The 20,810-nt window shown below is 41.9% G+C and overlaps 1 protein-coding gene across 1 annotated transcript in view; it reads left to right on the top strand.

Moving 5' to 3' along the window:
* KIF5C (kinesin family member 5C) overlaps positions 1-20,810 on the top strand; it is an 870,858-nt gene that overhangs the window by 557,274 nt on the left and 292,774 nt on the right. Inside the window, exon 12 of the mRNA XM_069616501.1 lies at positions 16,962-17,137. Coding sequence (XP_069472602.1) covers positions 16,962-17,137 — 176 coding nt within the window. The remainder of the gene's footprint in view (positions 1-16,961; positions 17,138-20,810) is intronic.

Genomic DNA, 20,810 nt, shown 5'->3' with positions numbered 1-20,810 from the left:
AGTGAGCTTCTGGGGGAAATGAGAAAAGGAAGAATACCTCTGGGGAGGTGCAGCTGGTAGAGAGCCTTCTTTGCAAGGTCTCTGATGCGAGGAGAGAAGGAGAGTGTGGACTTGAAGATGACACCAATGTTTTTAGCCTCGCAGGAAGGCAAAGGAAGATGGCCCAAGAAGGGCAGCCAGAGTGAGAGAAGGAAAGTGGGAGCAGGGGTCCCAATGAGAAGGATCTCCGTCTTACTGGCATTAAGGCAGAGATCATTGGAGGCACACCAATCTTGAATCGTGATAGTCAGAAATGAGCAAGAGAGAAGAGGAGACTGAGGGGAACTTGCAAGAGAGCTAAGTGTCATCAGAATAACACTAATACTTAGACCGGAATTTTAGAGCTCTTGTGGGCCAAAGGGGCCAAGTAAACATTGAAGAGCCTGGGTGAGAGGATAGAGCCCTGGGGTACACCACATGTGGAGAGAGGTGGTGGAGAGAAGTGGTGGAGAGAAAGGACCAAGTTGGTCCTGAGAGGGTCGGTCCAGCAGGAAGGAGGTCAACTACTCCAGGGCGTGATCCATTATCGCCAAGTTCTCAGTCGTTTGATCAGGGTGGCGTGATTGACTGTGCCAAAGGCAGAGGAAAGGTCAAGGAGGATGAGAACAGAAGGATGGCTCGAGTCAATATTAGTGAGCAGATCTTCATAGGTGTTCAGAAGAGCAGCTTCCATGTCTCTGGCTGCTCTGAATCCAGACTGATGGTCATGGAGATAACCAACAGATTCAGTATGGAGAGTAAGTTGGGAGACAGCCAGCTTTTCCAAGAGTTTGCCCAGGAAAGGAGTAATGGAGATCAGGTGATAGTTTGCCAGAAAGGCAGGATCGGCAGAAGGCTTTTTAAGAAGGGCGTGCACAAGGGGGTGGTTGAGGATAGAGGGGAAGGATCCAGTGGCGTAAGAGCGATTGCAGAAATTGACCAAGGCTGGAGCGAGGCTGTCAATGTGGTCCTTGATGGTTCTGGAGGAGCAGGGAAGCACCTGTTTGGATGACATTTTCATAGATCGTACTTGTCTAGAAACATTGTGAGGTGTTGTCAGAGAGAAAGAGGAGAAAGGAGGAGGAGAGGGAGAGGTGGTCGGAGGGGGCTGAGAGAGATGGATGGAGAGGAAGAGGAGAGACAGGATGTCCTGAGTTTTAGTGGTGAGGTGAGAAGCCAGAGCCGTACAGAGGGCCTGGGAGGCAACAGGAAAAGTGGAAACTCTCAAATCAGTTCTTGGTAGTTCAAAGTCAATGTAAAAGTTAATTAACCAAAGTTCCACTAGCAAATCTGTTCTTCTTGATGAAATATCCGCTTTCCACTTTCTTCAAATAGCACCAATGGTAATCTCAGCCATGATGCTTTGTCACCTTCCTCAAGAAGACTTGCCACAGTTCAAAAGAAATGCAATATCCACAACTACCAGTGAACCACAGTTCTTGGTTAACAGTATTCTCTTGTTATAGTTTTGGGCTTTACAATTGTATGTTTGTCAGGATGGCCTCTTAGTGCTGCTGCTTCAACTTTAACAATTTCACTTCTACTTCATTTAGTATGAGAACAGTCACCTTCGTCTCACAGTACTCTTCCGTGTTTGGACTACTAAAATACTGCATCCACTGACAACCAGATAAACCACCACAGCTTCAGTACTTTGACAAGATATACTTTAAAGTGCTTCAACAACTTTAAGTAGACAAGACACTCTTCTTCTGAATACCTCTCTTCAAAAGGGGCAGCCTTTTTGCCTCTCTGCCACAATAACAACCTGGGGTTGCCTTTGAGACTTACTTCACTCTCTTCCACAGTCTTTGGCACTACAGGTAGTGTCAACTTCAAAATAGTCTCTTCCCCAACTTTACCTGCCCCTTTCTTCCAGTTATCAGCCCAATTACCCAGAAGCTTTGGTGCCACTCTCGTAGCATCAGGTAATACTTGAACACCTGTATTTTAGGTCAATAAACCGTTATCGACTTCACAGTACAGTTAGATTGCTTGAAAGGTTGGTTTCAGTGTGAATATGGGGAGTCTATTGGCTTAGGTAATGCTTGTTTTCTTCAAATGTTATACACTTTAGCTTCTTTACATGAAAGGTATGCCATGTTAGGATAAAGCATAGAATTCAGTCTTTCTTTGAAAATCAGAATTAGTCACATGCAACCACTTCTTGATCTCGTTTTTAAGGTTTATAGATTGCTATATAATTGTATTTCAGTGTGAAAGTAAAGAATAGAGTTCAGGCCTTCTTTGGGAATCGCAATTAGGCACACATGACCATTCTCTGATGTCATTTTCACAATTTAAAGATTGTAACTCTTGTATTGTCAAAGTTAGGTATTCAGTAATGGTTTTAGCAGCATTCCCTCTCCTTAATTAGGGACACACAACCATTCCTTCCAGCATTAACAGTCTTTGAATAATGGAACAATGGAGTTTAGTAACATTACCTTCTCACAAGAGTAAAAAGGCCTTTCACGTTATAGGTGAGTGCTACATTTCCATGGTTCAGAGTATTTTAGATGCAACTAACAACTTCTACTCGCTTAAAGTCTTGCGCAAGTTAACAGGGAGATGGATACTCTTGCTGACAATACTTGTGCAATGTATTAGAACGCTGTGGCTTCTTAGACACTTGCTGTGCGGTCACATTGCTTTCCCGCATTCTGCCACAACTTCTACTGCTTCTGGCTTGCTGGGGACCCACACCCTTAAAAGGTGTCTCCAACTCAGCCACATGGTTTGTGAGCTCCTCTCGCTCCTGAGACCCATGGCTTGACAATTGCTTCTTGCCTCGGTCTCCTGCATGTCTGCAGCTCGGCAAGCCATGGCAATCAGACTTGCACGGGGAAAGACAACTCTCCTGCACGTCTTCCGCTGCGCAGCCTCTGCACTTCAGAGTTTGTGGGAACAGGACCCTCTCAGAACACACCAGTGAAAGCTGCTGTATCCAAGTTCCGACGTCCCTCTTGTTCTCTCGCTTCTGCTTGGTTTGCCAGCCTTGTGCCTTCTTCCTTCGCATGCTACTGCACAGCTCCCATTCCCATCACAGTTCCAGCTCCTTCCACTCTTTTCAATTGCCTGTACCCGAGGGGGCATTTTATACCTTCCAGGTTCCTTCAGGTGTGGGCTGTTAGACTTAAATGCCTGTCTATAGCTACAGAATGCCTCTCCAGCCCTCTTCCTCGTCTCAGTACCTCAGGTATTATGGGACATGTAGTCCCCATCAATTAAGCTACTTTTTTCAACAGCTGAGCTATTTTTAAGGGTAAATTTATTTCCATTAAGCTTAGAAAACGATTGACTGTTAGGATTGATTGTTACAGAGGAGTACATTGGATTTAAGGCATTTTCTCTACATCCTTTTATGTTACACTTTAGGGAGCAAGGAAGGTATTTATTCTTACAAGATCTTTCTATTGACAAGGTGTGCTCAGATTTAACAGAGCTTGTAACCTGGGTCACAGATTTTGTGTGTCAGGGAAACCGTAATGGCAATATGCCATCACCTGTTTCGGCACCCCAGAAAGGCTCCTCCTTTCAAAGGACAAATACTGTGTCTCATGCCACTGATTTCCCCCCACCTCCCTCAGCCTTTTCTCCTCCCAGGTGATCCTCCCATAGAACACCACCTAAAAGTTTCTGCCTATTCCTGGCCACCTGGGAGAAGACTTTAGGTAGGGGTTTAGTGAGGGATCCATAGGATTCATGACACTGGTAAGCCTTGACACTCACTCTATCAATCATTCACATCATAGTCTACCAGATTTCCTACCATGCTGCAAAGCACTAAACTCCTAAATTACTGTGTTTAATGTTTATTATTGTAATAAAAAGACCATACTCTAGTTTAGTTCTGTCACTAGAATTATATCTTGTGAATTCAATAAACCACTAAACTATCAGGTTAAAATCCAGCTCTTTTACCTTCAAGTATTACACATTTGCCAGAGACTCCCATCATATGCTCAGGTAACCACCCTACTTTTCAACTGTTGCCATCTTAGATCCAGTTACTACCTTTATCTACTCCAAAAACTCCAACAGAGGTTATACAGTCAAACCATCAGATATCCAATAGGAATTATAATTTAACTGGTGCCTTAATATTCTTATTAGAACTGCTGTCAATAACATAGATTTTAAAATGACTGTTTGATTCATATTGGAATCCTAAGGAATGATTAGCCTTTGTTAATATGCCACCACAAGTACACTCGCCCGCACTGAAGGTAAACCTATGATGTCACTACTATTATGCGTGTGATGCCGCGTGCACCGACGTCATGGAGTGCGTGACATCACATGCAAAACGGAACCCGTTTACAAAAGAATAACAAAGGCGTTTGCGCTCAGCACACACGCGGAACGCCATAGGTATTGGGACCTACAATGTTTGCTGACAATGATAAGTTATTTCTATGGAATGATAGACTTTTTATTATAATTGCGCTACGTGCTGGAGAATACTATATGAATCCTTCGTTTTACTTTTCCAATGCAGGTCATGGACATGGAATGCACAATTTGAACAGGGCATACTAATGCCAGAAGTATGTGTGTTCACACTTATACTGTGAAGATTTACTTATTAGGACACAGCCAACAGGCATAGGGTAAGATGATTTACATGTCAGCCTTAAGGACGACCACGGGTCGAAACATGTGTCGGCTGACCACCACGTCATGTCACCAATAAAGAAAAAAAAACTCTCCTCCTCTTTCTTGGAAAATCTATTTAAAGTCTTTTGTTTATTTTAATTACATTGTAAAAGAGCTATTCCCCAATTTGAAGAGGCAGAGTGCAGATACTTCAATCCCAACCATACCTTCCTCTAGCATCAACAGTAAGCAAATATTATGAATGTCACCAGTTTTGCTATGCCTTTTCAGTAGTCATGGGAAATGCATTTCTCAGGTACTGCTATATTCGTTTTATGTGTCCATTGATGGTAGTACTTATCATAGAACAGCAGCCGCTGACAAATGTGCAAGACTTATACATGTTCTAAAAATGTTTGCTTTTCCAATGTTTTTATTTTAGTTTCTTTTATTGTATACTCTCTATATAAATGCTGAACATCCCTATGGGTTGCACCTGCTTCATGACCCAGCATAAAGCAGGCACCCCTTTAGAAATCCATTGTACATGCTTCATGACATGTAAACATGGCATGGAATATGGAACATTGTAATTAAACCTTCCCCCACAGATTCCCATGTTGCATAGGAAGTCATTGGATGCGGGAGCATAGCTTCCCATGTGCACATACTAATAACAGTTCAGAATTGCAACTACATCCTTCCTAACATACAAGCATGCCTGTGAGGGTTGAATGTCTGTTGTGAGTGTGTGCTAGGTCAGAAGGAGATGTAGTCACTGGTGGCATTTTCACAATCCGTTTTATTTAAATAATAAAGGAAAGGCCAATCTATCCCTAATGGTATGTTTGCTCTACCTAGCGCAAATCTAACCGGGGTGTTTGTCGTCAGTGGGATTTTCCAAAATATTAAACTGTCCTCTGTCTCAAACTAACCTATTCAGCCCCTACCACTGTTCAAAAATGCTCAAAGAAAAGAGGGGTGCAGGAGAATGACTCCCTTATCCTGGACAAGCTTCTATATCGCTAAGAGTTTGGTCTAGAGATGTCTGCTATTAATGTCTTGAATGAGTGCTTTTACGTTCTTTAAGGGCGTTTTACCCCTCCTGGGCTTTCCTTAGTTTTCTATGCAATGAGTTCCTTGGTTCCACAAATAAAGTTCTACTGATGAATCTTGCAGTGTCTCTTTATAAATCTTTACCCCTGGGGTTATATGGAATTCTCTTAGCTTGATTACTTAGTTTCTCAACTTGTCTTTCATCAACCTTCACTTCCTTCTCTGATCTCTTTGGGAGCAGGGTCCCCTGATACTTGTTGTTTTCTCCTTGAATTTCCCTTATCTTCAGACGTACAAGTTGGCTCTCGGAGTGTTCTTAACTTGATATTGGTATATACTTGTATTAGGACGAGTATGATTGGTCCCTTGGTACTCTTTGATCTCCTTCCAATATTCACTTGCACTTGTACTGGGACGATTATGAGGAGTCTTGATACAATCTTGTGGTCCCCTTCTGGGTCTCCTGCTACACCGTTACCTTCTTTCTTGTAGGTGAGCATCACCGGGTCTTCCTGCGGGACGAGGACACCTTCTTCTCAATGCGTAGCTTCCACCTCTTCTGCTTCCATTGCCTTTCGTCTGGGCTTCGGCATTCTCAGCGCATTTTATGGACCAGCTGGTCCACCCTTTCTGGGTCATGCCACCATCTTGAGCTCTGCCTCTTCTTCTGTGGGGGTTGGCTTCCTGCCTTCCCTCTGCTTTTCATCGGGCTACTCCAGACGCTTTCCCGAACCAGTGTTCTCCTGGCTTATCAGATTCTCTACGTGTCTCCATGTTTGTAGCTCCTGGGCTTCCTGAACTTCCCGCATTAGTCCTTCTTTCCTTTTATCTATGGTCAGCTGGTTCCTCCCCAGTGTGTGTACGTAAGAAAAGAGATAGATCAATATCATTCATTACCATCTCATATCTGGTGACAGGCCCCTCTCTTCACCCACTACAAGTCCTGAAAAAATGGACCGAGTAGACCTTAAAACATTTCAAATCAATTTATTTAATCAATATGAAACATCATAACTATAAAAAGTTAAAACACTAAACACCCAACATAACACAAAGCATCATATATACTTATACACTGAAATCACATATCAATAACAATACATCAACACTAAACAATTCATCAGATACAATTTTAAAAACTCAATCAAAATAAAGTGCCACCATTTCAAAATCCCAACATGTTTCTGTTCATCGCACCATGTTGGTTGAACATTCATGCGGGGATGTCCTTTTACAATTTATTTATATTTTTTCCAACACTTTGTGCTGCGGGTGGTTCTCGCATAAAACACTCTTAGCGATTATAAAATGCACTAAAAGAAAAAGAAAGAATGCCATATCACCAGTTTGACTAAGTATGCTATTGTTGCATTTATAAACACCATAACACAAACAATTGTTGCATCACAGTGATGGTCTGAATGAAGCACAGACCACAAAATGTGTAACCAAGGAAATACCTACTAATTAAGCCTGATACCTCTTTTGCAATGTAGTTATTTCCACAATTCCAATTCATTAGGAATTCCATCAATTTTAGTTGCTCCCAAGTAGCACACAAACTCATCTGTCAACAAAGACACCAACAAGGGACTAATCAGCCTCACATTTCATCCACAAAGAATAATACACTTTAGAATCAAAGTGACACCTTCATTAATCACCCTCCAAAGCCACACTTACTACCTTGGGAAGAACTGCCCATCACATTCGTTGTACGCATCTAGTTCTTAAATGAATATTCATACACAGCATTACTTTTCATTAAGACTGGTGACATTCCAGAGCCAATCTACAAATTAAGCAATATGCAGTCAAACTCGTTAACATGCATGAACAGCCAAACATGGTTGTCTATCAGTATGTCCATCACCATGGGACCCTCTCAATATTAAGCTGTAGCACCCGTGGTCAATTTGGTAACTACTTCATAGAACTGCTGCGTTATTACCAGCCGCATTTGGTGTAAAATAAAACTGCAAGTGTTAACCTTTAAGTCATTCGATCAGTGAAAATCTGTGTTTACTTAGCCCCATTTATTCACCAACAAAACCCCTGCAGGTATTAATATAGTGAGCAACCCTTCATGTAATCTAATCATGGGCATCAAACACTTGTGGACACGGGCAGTGTCTGTTTGCTTAATACACACCAATCGTAACATTGATACTGAAGACGGCCGTACCTAGTCGGCACCTGAAGGTCGGAAACGGCGGGCATATTGGTTTATTCACTTAACTGCACTTTATCGCACTATGCGTTTCAAAAAACCCTTCCGATGGAAAACTACTCGCATTACAAACGGAAACCTGCTGGCACCAAACAGCATAAAGAATTGGTAGAACACTGGAATGTGTCCTCAAATGCCACTGGCTACATTCCAAAACATCACACTATATGAAGGTGTAAGATAGATTCTAAACAAGTAAAATATACACATTTTGTTGCTCCATTGTGTGTGAGAATCGTATGACATTGTAATATCTTAATGGATGCAAAAAATGTACACTCTAAATGTTAAACATCTCACCTAGTACATTTGTACATCAATAAGCTGTAGAACCTAGATACAAAACGGGAGAACCTACTATGTTTTCACACAACATTGTACCAACAATGCAAATTAACAATACTTGGTTTGTTTAACAGATGCTGCAAAAGTGTAACAGCAGAAATTATGTGTAGATATAGATGTTCATAAAACATCCATATTTTACAGTATTTTATAACATTAAAGCCCCTCATTTGACCATTTGCTCAGAGACCAAATCCGCTGCATCGACCAAGGTACCATCATTTAGTGCAATTAAACTGGGGTCACATGATGCCATTCTATCTTCTCATTTAAACCTGTTAGATGGCTTTGGATCTTAAAGATCATTTTCTGTTCAAAATTTAGTAATTCGCAATCAATGTCCTCTTTATTTCGACCATGGATTATTTTAAAGAATATCCCAGGACAATTCTTCATGGCCATGGCCATGTTCCTTTTCCAAGAAATGTTTCACCATAGGGGCCAATATTATCTTATTTTTGATGCAGCTGGGATGTTCGATCAACCTGGTTTACACTTTCTATTGGTTTTGCCCACACAGTGTAGAACACAAGGGCATGTAAATCTATAGACAACATTCTCGCTCTTATCATTTGTCATTTCATTCAACTTCCATTTTTCGTTCAGACCATTGTGTTTACATATTACACATTGTCCACATAAAAAATTACCTGTAACTGGTGGCATACCCCAAAGCGCAGTTTGATGTGTATTAATTTGTTGTTTTTCTGAGATCTTCCTCACAATGATATTCCTTCGATTCTGACTCCTTCTATATGTCACTTATGGTGGTGGTTTTTCCTTATTATACACTTTCTTCCATATTTTTGTGACAACTGATTTGATTTTATAGGACAAATTTGAAAAGGTGTTTATTTCCATTGTTCTCCAATCAGTTTTTTCTAGGAGTGTTTCCCGATTGTTATAAGCTCACTTTGATTCTTTCACCAATTGCTTTGGATTTGGAGTTTGTCTTGTAATTGGCACTATTCTCATAATCTACCTTCAAACTACTGTTCCTCTTAAGCCTCAAAAACTGCCCAAAAGGTAAGTTAGATTTGATGTGATTAGCGTGATGACTTGAATAATGTAACAGAGCATTCTTATCAGTAACCTTGCTGTCTGTTTTGACTTAGTCCCGTCATGGTGGAAAACAGTGATATCAAGGAAGTTTATCTCGTGTTCACCAATTTCTTTTGTGAATTTCAAAAATCTATTCTGTTGATTAAGCTAGTCCACAAAGTTAACTGCTTCCTCTTTTGGACCATCCCATACAATAAAAACATGTCAATATACCTCAGCTACTGTCTTAGATTAGGTTTGAAAGGATTACTGTCAACATAAATGATGGATTTCTCAAATCTTTATACATATATGTTGGCCAAATTTTGAGCCATGGCTGCTCCCATGGCCGTGCCCTCAATTTGTTGATAGTTTACACCCTGAAAATGTTCTTAGTAAGAGCAAATTCCGTACACCACAAGATAAAGGCATTGCTCACAGGATAATCGTAATTTCTACCCAACACGACCACTTCAAAAAATCTGTTGTCCTTTCTCTGTTTCCTTGGTGCACTCTTTACTCCTCGCCACATCTTCGTCTCAGTATAGTTGGTTGCCAACCACTGAGTACTCTTTACTTCAGTTACTATCTTCTTCTTCTCCGTACCTTTTATATTCATATGGCTGGGTGGTGCAACATCAGAGTAACACGCAGAGGTTTTTGGGATTGTTGTATTTTAAGGTCTGGGTTATATTGGGATTTCCCTCGGGAGGGCATTAGGGAGTTCCTCCTTACTCCCAGGAGGGAGTCACTCCCTCTGAGGTGGCGCTTGCCGCCTCCCCTATGGGAAATGTTGCATAGTGGCTCGCCTCCCTAGCCTCACAAGGAGAGGCTGCCCTCTAGGGAGAAGTGACTGAATCCCTTGATTCGTTACAAGTACTGTTTACCATGTCATCATGCCAAGCAGTGTTCACAATGAGAAATAAACCTGGCTATCATGTCAGCATGCCAGCTAGCATTTATTCACTTTGCACTATAGACTACAAAAACATGGCGCACATGCATATATGCTGACATTTGCCCTGCAGGTTTACCCCCAAACCTGTAAATGTCAAATATATGGCAGCAAAAACCTTGCTAAACCTCTTTACTACCATATCGGGTCCCCATTGTGAAGAACAAAATAAGGTCCAATCATTTACTTTAAAACAAAAAAACCCCACCTTTCTAGAAAATATTAAGTTACTCACTGAGTTTAAAACCACATTTACAGCCACCTAATTACTTAACAACTCTTATGTGTGTCCCATGAACTGAAAAATAAAGCAACTTCAAATGTGGGAACTACACTTTAAACCCTAGCTCTCAAACTACATTACATTATGATCTTTACAAACAGACTTCATAAATGCACACATAAGTGACAGTGTAAACATGCTTTTACATTCAGACATTTAACTGTGAGCAACATGGCCTTCTTTCCATCCACTTCAATGAACACACTCCTCCAAAGCTTAATAATTGCAACACAATGCCCTGACCAATGTCCGCACTTATCTTAAAAATGTGTAAAAACATATGAAGAAACAATGATTGGGGTAACTGGGGATACGATTTGAAAATAACTGGTATTACTTGTGTTGCATTACTCTGCAAAACGAATCACAGCCAACATGTGTTTCGACCCATACTCTGGCCTTTTTCAAGACAGATTTGTTCAAACTGAAATATGATAAACAAGTAGTCATACTGATTAGAGCTCCAAAATATTGTAACATCAAGGATATAGTATCAAAAGTTTTACAGCTGCAAGTTTGCCAAATCAGAGAACCTTCTGGATTACAAGTAACTAAACCTATATTAGCTAAGTTGTTTAAACTATGCATTCCTTCAGTGGGAAAGAATTAGTGTGGCTGCATGTTCGCAGATGTGTAAATATTGCTTATCATGTGTACATACGAACACCAATTCAAATGTACAGTTGCATCCACCCCAACATGCAAGCATGTCTATGAGGGTTGAATTTCAGTAGTGAGTGCCGTTTACCATATAAGCATTCCAAACAGTGTTCACAATAAGAAATTAACCTGGCTGGCATGTCAGCATGCCAGCTACCATTTACACACTTTTCAATATAAAATACTAATGTGAAAAGTAAAACATGGTGCACATGCATATATGCTGACTTTTCCTCTGTAGATTTACCCCTCTCCCCCCTCCACATTGCAAATGGCAAAAATGTGGCAGTGGAAACCTTGCTAATGCTCGCTACTAACATATCAGGTCCCCACCTTGCAATCCTATCTGAGAGCAAAATAGGGTCCAATCATGTTTAAAATAATATACAAAAGTAGTAAGCCCGAACTGTCTAAAAAACAATGTTACTCACTAAGTTTAAATGTATAATTACAGCACCTGAGTTGAAAGTGCAACTTAATACTTCCTGCCTTGTACGCTTACTGCAGTCTGATCTTAGCCATTTGCTCTTTTGTGCCCCTGTGAAGTTACCCTGGGATTTGTTTTACTGCCTTTTGTGCAGTCACCAAGACTGGTTTTGCTGGTTTTGTAATTCAGTTTATTGGTGCCTCTATCACAAGTTAAAAGACTTGCACAACAAACGTTAGACAACTGCTTCCCCTCGCAAAGCGTGTCTTGGGTGAAAATGTGTAGTAAATTGGGCACTACAGCTGTACCTTTTACCCACCCACCGCCCATTTTCATGCACTATCTTGCTTTGGAGTCTGTAGCATTTAAAATATCAAGTGGAGTAACTCCAAACATTCGGTAAGAGGTCACCATTTCAAGACTAGCCTCCACCCCATCTAACTTTGTGGAGTGGTGATGTGGGGCCGATTTACTCGCTCAAAGAATTGTAGCAGCAGCTGTAACATGCTTCCAACCATTCCCAGCCCGTGTGTCTTAAGTGTTTACATAGCAGAATAATCACATATTGCCAACTCCATTGGTCTTGCCTTAATGGTGGCAGCGTTCTTGCTCTGGGGAGGCCAAGAAGAGTGTGTGCTTTCTAGATCTGGTGCAGCACGGACAGTATGCGGTGTGGATTGCAGAGCTTCTTGTTAATTTTCAGCAGGCAGCTTGGGGCTGGGAAAGAAGGAAGCCTCCAGAGAACACTGAGAAGCCATCCGTGGTCTGAGGCAGCTGTAATGTGGAGAATGCCTCTTTGGCATACTGCTGCAGTGGTCCATTCCTGGCTGTACGCTGACCTGCCACTGAGACTAAGTCGTTGCTGCAAAGGACCCAGAGGCTGTATGACATTGGAGCCCAAAGGTTTATTGGGGCGTGTCACAAAGAATTGGGGCTAAGGGATAATTCAAGAAATGGGTAATAACGGCAGTCTCCCTCCTTGCTCCAAGCATGTTAAGTAAAGTTTGAATGTCTTTCAGTCTGTCTCTTCCCGGCATCGCTTCGTCTCTTGGAAAAGTGAAGCTTGCACCTTGTTGATGTCCAGCTTCCTACGTACATATGGATGGGTCAGTCTGAAGCAATTCTGGGAGTGTCAGGAGATCTGTAGTCCTAAGAATGATAAAAATATGGGAAGAAAAGAGTAATGATGCACAGGGAACTCAGCAAACATATGAGAAATGTAAACTCAGCTCTGAGGTAATAGGTGGTGAAAACCAAGATGAGCCTGCAAAAAATACAAGAACTTGCAACACTTCCCAAAAAGTCAGATGAAAACAGCAAATTGTCATGAAATGCTGGCAATAATTGCTGAACATGATTGTGAAGGTTCTTGTAATTGATTAATTATAAGAGCAATATACTGGACGTCACACACATCTCCCCTATTTATTCTGAAATGTCTGAAGAATACATACTAACCACCTTTAATTAAATTGTGCATAACAAAAAAACAATGGCCAACCTATGACCGGACAAGTTAAGAAAAACCAAGTGCATTTATAAAGGCTTATTAATTTCGCATGATGTCAATTGTCAAAGTCCAGAACCCCACGGCCTGTGCAATGAAACACTAAAACGGGCCATGAGAAGTGAATAGAAGTACACTAGTCGTTAATTATGGCTACACGTGAATTAGGATATTTTCCCAAGTCACGGAAAAGAGAAATATTGGTCCTTCTATCATAGAAAATCAGACTAATAGACCTGTTTGACAATAAACAAGTGGCTATGCTAGATGCCCTCACAAAGGACTTTGCCAAGATCTTATCGAAAGAACTTACTAACTGGGCAGAACTGAAGTACATTTTACCACAATTCCAAACGGGTTTTACAGTCCAACAAATGCAAAGATTAAGGCCCAGAACTAACAGCATTCAATTAGGCTATGAGCCGCAGAGCCCAGATTCATGCTCTGTAGAGTAGGCCAATGGCTGAGTCAATCGCCATAAGCTTTGATCAAAATTTGCGAATGGAGCATTCTGCGAGGTCTGCTTTAAATGATTATGGCTCTTTACACAAAGTACAATGTAAAGGTCTGGCGAAATGGAAATGGGGAAATTACTAACCAGATGCAAAGAGCCATGGAGTTGAAGTAGAGTTGCGTTCTTGCGCCTGTGCTTTTTAATGTCGTCATTGCTGACATTTTTTTTAATGTCCTCAGTGAAGGTAGATCTTTTCCGCTTAAGCTGAGGGCCACACGCCTACAATGTCTCGGATACTAGGATGCTGTATTAAGATATTTTCTAAAAACCTACGTCTGGAGATCAACACCTCCAAGACAAAAATTAGGTACTTCTCCTATCAGAAGAGTGCCCTCTGAACTGGTCCCTGGATGGAGATAAACTAGAAATGGTGAGATGTTATAAGTATTTTTGAGTGGGGATAAATGGGAAGCTGTCTGATATGGATCTAAAAAGATCAGTGAAACACAAAATGAAGCAACTAATGTTCACTCTTTAAAGTTTGAAGGACAATATGGAGGTTTCACTATGAAACCATTAGCCACTGCCTAAAATCATAACTGTGCCAACTCTACTGTGCAGGCCTGACATGTGGGACGTGCAGAAACTATAATGGCTTAAAAGATGGTAAGTGATATGTTGGAGAATAGCACTTGGGCTCCCAAAATCTCTGCCACTTGAGTATCTGTGGTTGGATGTGAGCTTTGTGTGCATTTGTGCATAGGCAATCCTGGGAGCACTCATTTATGATGTTCAATTACCCCAAATAGTCTTACACTGTACTGCCTACACAACAAGAAGCCATTGACGAAGGTCTCTAGATTGGGACATTTGGACACTTATTAGTACAACAGTTGAACAGCTTCACATTGATGGAATGAAGACAAATTATGGAGCAAATTCTGTTTAAAAATGGATCAACTGTAAAGATTACTCACAAATTGTCAAATATTTAGAGCACATAAACACTGTGATGTACCTGAAATACTTGCCAGACAAGGTAATGAATGCAACTTTTATAAAAGAAAATTACCTTTCCCTATAAAAAAAGAAAATATATGTACATGTGCTATAATTTAATGCGAGCCAGAAACGTGACTGGGGCAGGGACCCCGAATTGACCAGAAATGCCATTTTTGTAAAGTGATTAGTTAAACCGAGAATATGTACCATCTAATAATATAATGTTATGACTCTGCCGCAGTTGGAGAAGACATCCCAACGAGTTTGAGTAGTAACATTTCTAACAATGACAGAGAAGATGGATGAAACATGCTGAAATAATGTGTGCAGGCTGCTTTGTTTACATGGCGAAAATTGAATTGGAATTAGGCACATTGAACAATTAGTAAGAATTTTTAATGAGAATTGGAATGCATTGATAATTCCTTTTCTTTTCAAAAATATTTTAATTTGACCGGATTAAGAATACACGTTTTTGTGTAAGCCATCATACTCTATAACAAAAAGAAAAAAGCATAATTTGCACTTTGGTTCTCTCCAACTGCCTGATCAAGTAGTTGGATACACAGCTTCAGTTCTTAGTTGGTGGTCCAGGTAATGCACACCACCCCCAATGTCCAGCAAAGCAGAGGATGGGTTGTAGGTCACACAGGTTGGTGTCTAGGCAACTGAGGGCCTTCCTATCCATGGGTCCCTGTCTTTCAACCCATTGACGGGCCTCCTCACCCCCCTGATGTGAGCTGGTTCATTTTGAACCTCTTTCTCACATCTGTCCATCTCTGTCCAGACACCTGGCATCCATTTATTGAGGCTTCAGCATGTACTCTGTTTCCTCCCTCCCACCTCACACACCCGGTAGGAGTGGGAAATGCATTTACCTCTATTCAATTCTAGTCGTTGTACTCTGTTTCTCTCAGACTGCTCCTCTCTTTACCTCCTCTTATGCTCAACTCTTCATTAGCACCGCTTCTATAATTCATTCCACCATCCCTTCTTCCGGTTCTACTCTCACCACATCCTGGTCTCCCTCTGTCAACTCCCCCTCCTTTGAGCTTATTCCTTCCCCCTGCTCCCCTTAGTTCTTAAACTTTCCACCACCTCCTTTGCTCCTCTTGTCACCTCCAACCTACTCTTTCTCCAGCCTCTGCTTCCTCCAACCAACTTTAAACTCACAAACTCTTTCTCCAAACACTCATAGCAATGTACTTTTCAGGTTCCTTTATAGGTCCCTGTCCCCTTCCCTCTGGCCGGGCTCCTGTGAGGGTGTGCACATGTGTATGATTGTGCACTAGTGATGCACCCCTGGGCGTGCCCCTACCTCAAGGATCAGCCGCCAAGAGAATCACCCACCACACATACCCACCCACAAGGGTTAGGCAGGGGACGTCATCACAGTAGGAATAGGCACGCTGTTATACTCTGCAAAATCCAACAAAATAGGTGGGAAAGAGCAAATTGTACAAGGTGCTGAGTACATCTGAACCAATGTGGCAGAACTGCACACCAATGTCCAATTCGATAATCAAACATTGGGAACCACTGTATAAAAGAGAGATTTATTCATGACGATAAAAGCCACTTTAAAAGCAATGAACGTCTACCCCCTTTATCATCAAATTTCTCCCTCCCTCTAAATCTCCCACCTTCCACTCTCCCTTTCCTCCCCTTACACTTTTTTTTCCATATTCTCCCTACTGTCCCTTTCACCCCTTGGCTCTCGTCTCCACCTCCATCCTTCGTCTCCCTCTTTTAACCTTTATCCTGGTCTGTTTCTAACTCATTTTCTCCCTCTATTTCTTGATTTCTCCTTTACCCCTTCCCTCCATCCTTCCCCCTCCCCTTGTATATCCATTTATACTTCTGTCTTGCCATACTTGCATATTTCTTCATTCTTTACTTTCTTTGTAACACTAATCAGCTCTCATGCCAAATTACGAGTTTGGAGGAACTATGTGGTAATTCTGAAAAACCTTTTTTAAATGTACCACCTGTGTAATCCTCCAGATTCCAATTTGTGGTTAGGCCCCATTATGGCATTCCATAGGACTCCATTCGGAATGGAGTAAATTATGCTGGTGGTCATTCTGGGGATAATTGTTCCAACTTTCTGGGGAAAGTGTCTCTAGCCATCATAATATCACGGTTTGGTGAAAAGGGCGGTAAATCTATTACCACAATTTCTCACTGCTACAACCATACTTACGAGGGCCTCAGTATTTGTCACCTCATTGCATTTCTAATGTTGGCAATCTCATTGAGCCTCCTTTTTAAATAACGTTTAATGTTTTGACAAGAATCTTGACTCTCGGGTGCAGATACATCTTAAATCTATACCCTGATTGATTGTGAGTATTAACTTGGTTATTCTTTTTCACTGTCTGCAGGAGAAGCTGTGCCTGAAAATGAACAGATTAGTGCAAAGGATCAAAAAACCCTGGAGCCATGTGATAACACACCCCTTATTGACAACATTGCACCTGTTGTCGTCAGCATTTCATCAGATGAGAAGAAAAAATATGAGGAGGAAATTGCCTTTTTCTACAGACAGCTGGATGATAAGGTTTGCCAAATCCACTTTTGAACTAGAATTACATTTTCATTGAATTAATGGCAAATGTGGTACATTCTTTCCATGTGCCATCACTCATTTCCTTTATGCATTTCAGGATCAATTACACCTATTATACTTCACATGCACCAGGAAATTAAATTGATGTATTACTCCTTGTTGGCCTTTAGAGTGTGATGCATGTCAGGGAATTCTTGGATACGATTACATAAGACACGATAGCCTAATAAACAATGATTCTGAATTTTTCTTTCTGATATGTGCATTGTGAGCAGGCTTACTCATGGAATGCCGAAAGGTGGCCTACATGATGTGCTTCTAGGTTGACCTATATCTACTAAACGTATATCGAGCTGCAGATGACATGCCATCTGCAATGAGTATGGTTTTTCCCACTGAATTCCAAATGTGTAGGGCTATTAAAGTGAGCTTCAGTTTGCTGCGATACACTCAGAACCTCAAGTAGTAAACGCACATCTTTACTTGTGGATGGTGAAGCCCTCCACATGTCTGTGTATGAATCTGCATCCCTTCCTCTTTCCTCCTTTGCTCAACAGTCTCCATTGGCTTATAGTGCAAGGAATGAGGTTGTAACAAGGAGCCATGAGCCACCTAGAGATAACATGTATCTGGTGGCCCTTTCCTAGCTCATTGAACTCGGGACTAAGCTGGTTGTCTGCCTAATTACTCCAAAACAAATACCTGATCTTACAGATAGACATTCATTCAAACTCCTCCCCTGCAAATGTATAATTGATCAACTGCTCTTTTTCCCACCATACTCTTGTCTCACTGTGAGAATTGCCACCAGACAAGGGTGTAGAAAGAAAACCTGGCTTTTTTAATGTTTATCAATTCATAAAATGATGCAGGTAATTCTATCTCTGAAAGGAAAATCTACTGAACAGATTCCCCTTTCATAAAGCTTCATACCGAAAGCATAGTGTATGTCTGAGCCCTGCTGCATCTATATCCTGGTCTGCAGCACCTGCACTACCAGTAGCACAGAGCAGGTTCAGAGGTCACAAGTGACCATTTGATGGCTGCAGTGACAGCAAAGTCTCTGCGGTGGAGGGGCTGCATTTAAGACCTGCACCACAAAGCTAAAACCGAGTCTCCTCGTGGTGGCAGGTGACTAGTTAAATACAAGCCATACCAGAATTATGGTATGATGTATGGTATTCACATAATTATTACAGCGAAAGCAATTTGATTTCACACTTGAGCCCGGCACAGCTGTGAAAGCTGTTGTGTATTTTCCCCAGACAGATTAGACCTTGCCACTACTCGAAGGAAGGTAGCCATGGGGGATTGCCCCTTTGTTCCCTTGTGAGGGCAGGTAACCCCCTTACCAGAGAGACAGCCACTCCACAGGAAGCTGGCCTATACACTAAGATCAAAGGGCACACCCATTAAAAAAGTCTAATCCTCAGAGTGGAGTGCTGCATATCTAAAGGCATGTTATTGTATTGAGAAGGGAAGGGTTTAGTGAAGATAGAGGAAGCTCTTTACGGCTGGAGGATTGTTCCACAATATTGTTTCTCTCTTCCTCTATCCATCAGTTGGGCAATCGGCTTTTTTTTGGATCCTTGGATCATTAAAACAACAACAAGAAAATAATGTAAATCACAACTGCTGGCTCAAGTATTCTTCGTGCAACATCATAGCGATTTACATAATATATATCATTTAAATGTAATCGTAAAAAATGGCAAAAATGGAAAACATAATCGCATAGTTACTCCTAGAAAGGAACTATTGATTCTTAAGATCTTGTGGCTTTAAGCTAAAATCAACAAATACAAAATTGTTAGTATTAGATGCAAGGTCTGATTTGTACATTTCCTTTTTCTCCCTCGTGTGTACTTGGATCTAAAACAGCATCATTATTAAATTCATCTTCAGATTGTGAACAGTTACATTTTGGGGATATGCATAAAACCACAATGTCCAATAGTGATAATAGAAATCATAGAATCTCAGAAACGAGGATGGACTATTCTATATGAAACACTCCATTTACACCCCACGCAATATCAAACGATGTAACGTGATCTAACCGGCCATGCACTCATCAAATAATTCACAACCGAATGCACTGCCAATTCATCCATTGAGTCAATGCACAATGCTAAAGCGTCTTTTACAGTTCTTATTGATCTATGTTTAAATAGCATCGTGAGATACGTCTTCCTGATATTGCAATAAAGTCGGCAGAATAAGGGAAAGTGCATTACATTTTCAATCTCGTTTTCACACAAAAGGCATTTGTTAGAAAAGTCGCAATTCCATCTATGCAAAACCTTTGCCTGGGGTAGTGTTTCAAATCGAAGCTTGAGATACAAAGCCCTGTAGAACATTTCAGAGACAGTATTGTGATGCTGGAAATGCATTGGAGGGACAAGGCCTCGATGTCCTTGTCCTGTACTGCCTTGTGTGTTCTGTGCTATCTTCTGCACAGGAGTCCGGTTGGGAGCACTGGCAGTGCAGTGCCTACTGTTTATGGTCATGGTGAACACAGACCCTTGGGGTACCCTTATGGCACCCATGGGTGGGGGTACAACCCTGTGCTCCTAGTGTATCTGGGCACATTTGTGTTGCCCACTGAGCAGGGTATGGGCTGGAGGCAGCTTCATGCTGATGTGACAGGAGCTCTGAATATCCTCCATTTTGGGATACCCAGGCCCTGCCATAGGAATCAGTGGTTTCCCGATAGAAGGCAAGATGGCCTCTGGGGCCTCTTGGTTTCTATTGCCTGTTACCTTGTGTTCCCAAAGTCCTGGGGAGCCCTGACTCTGTCCCTTCCCCTGAATGGCTGTCGGTTGGAAGAACCAAATATGGTATGTTGGGGGAAGGCCAGGCCAGACTGGCTGGAGCCTTCCCAGTGACTGTTTGTTGTGGTTACACCCTTGGGGCGGGACCTGTGTGAATAGAGTGTGTGACCAATATGCATTGTATGTTATGGGTGTCTGGTTTCTGTATGTGTGACACACTGAATGAGACAGCCCTGCCTGAAACTGACATGAATACAGTGTGGTGTGCTGAAAGGCTGGGTGCTTGCCCCAATCCACATTCCTTTTTATGGGTGTCTGGCTGGAAGTGAATGGCCTGAATGCATGTGAGCCTAATTGGCTGCCTGCCTGCATGAATGTCCTTCTGTGTGATTGGCTGATTGAGCCGGCTCAGCCAGAGCGAGTGAGGGACACTGCTGCTGCATTTCCTTCGATAAAATCTAAAAGCTATTGAGGACTGATCCGAGAAAGGACCTGGCTAGGAGACCTCTTCCCAAGCTATGAGGGACCATTGTGGAAAACCTGCTGCTCGTTATCAGGGCACCCTGATAGCCAGCTCTGTGAGTCTGACATCCGGAGAAGGGGTCTATTGAGAATCCTGAAGAGAAGCACCGGGACATGGAGGCCATCGAAGTTCATTGCCATCGACTGGGGTTCGGAAGATTTATGTGACCGCTGGAAGCCAGTCGAGTCATGTCGCCCAGCAGCAGGGACAGCTTGACACTGTGCTGCTCGACGACCGGAGCCATGAAAGCTCCAGCTTTGCCTAGGAGCATTTGACAGAGGGCTCTCTTGCCATCGCTGTCGACCACTTTGTCCCACCAGAGGAAGCAGAGGTCGCTGGCTACCGAGGAGAGTCCGCCAGTGGGTTT

This window comes from Ambystoma mexicanum, chromosome 9, assembly GCF_040938575.1.
Source record: "Ambystoma mexicanum isolate Mex_15411 chromosome 9, UKY_AmexF1_1, whole genome shotgun sequence".
Classification (NCBI taxonomy): Eukaryota; Metazoa; Chordata; class Amphibia; order Caudata; family Ambystomatidae; genus Ambystoma; species Ambystoma mexicanum.
Note: the sequence above shows the minus strand (reverse complement) of the source record. Positions and strands in the feature narration are given on the sequence as shown.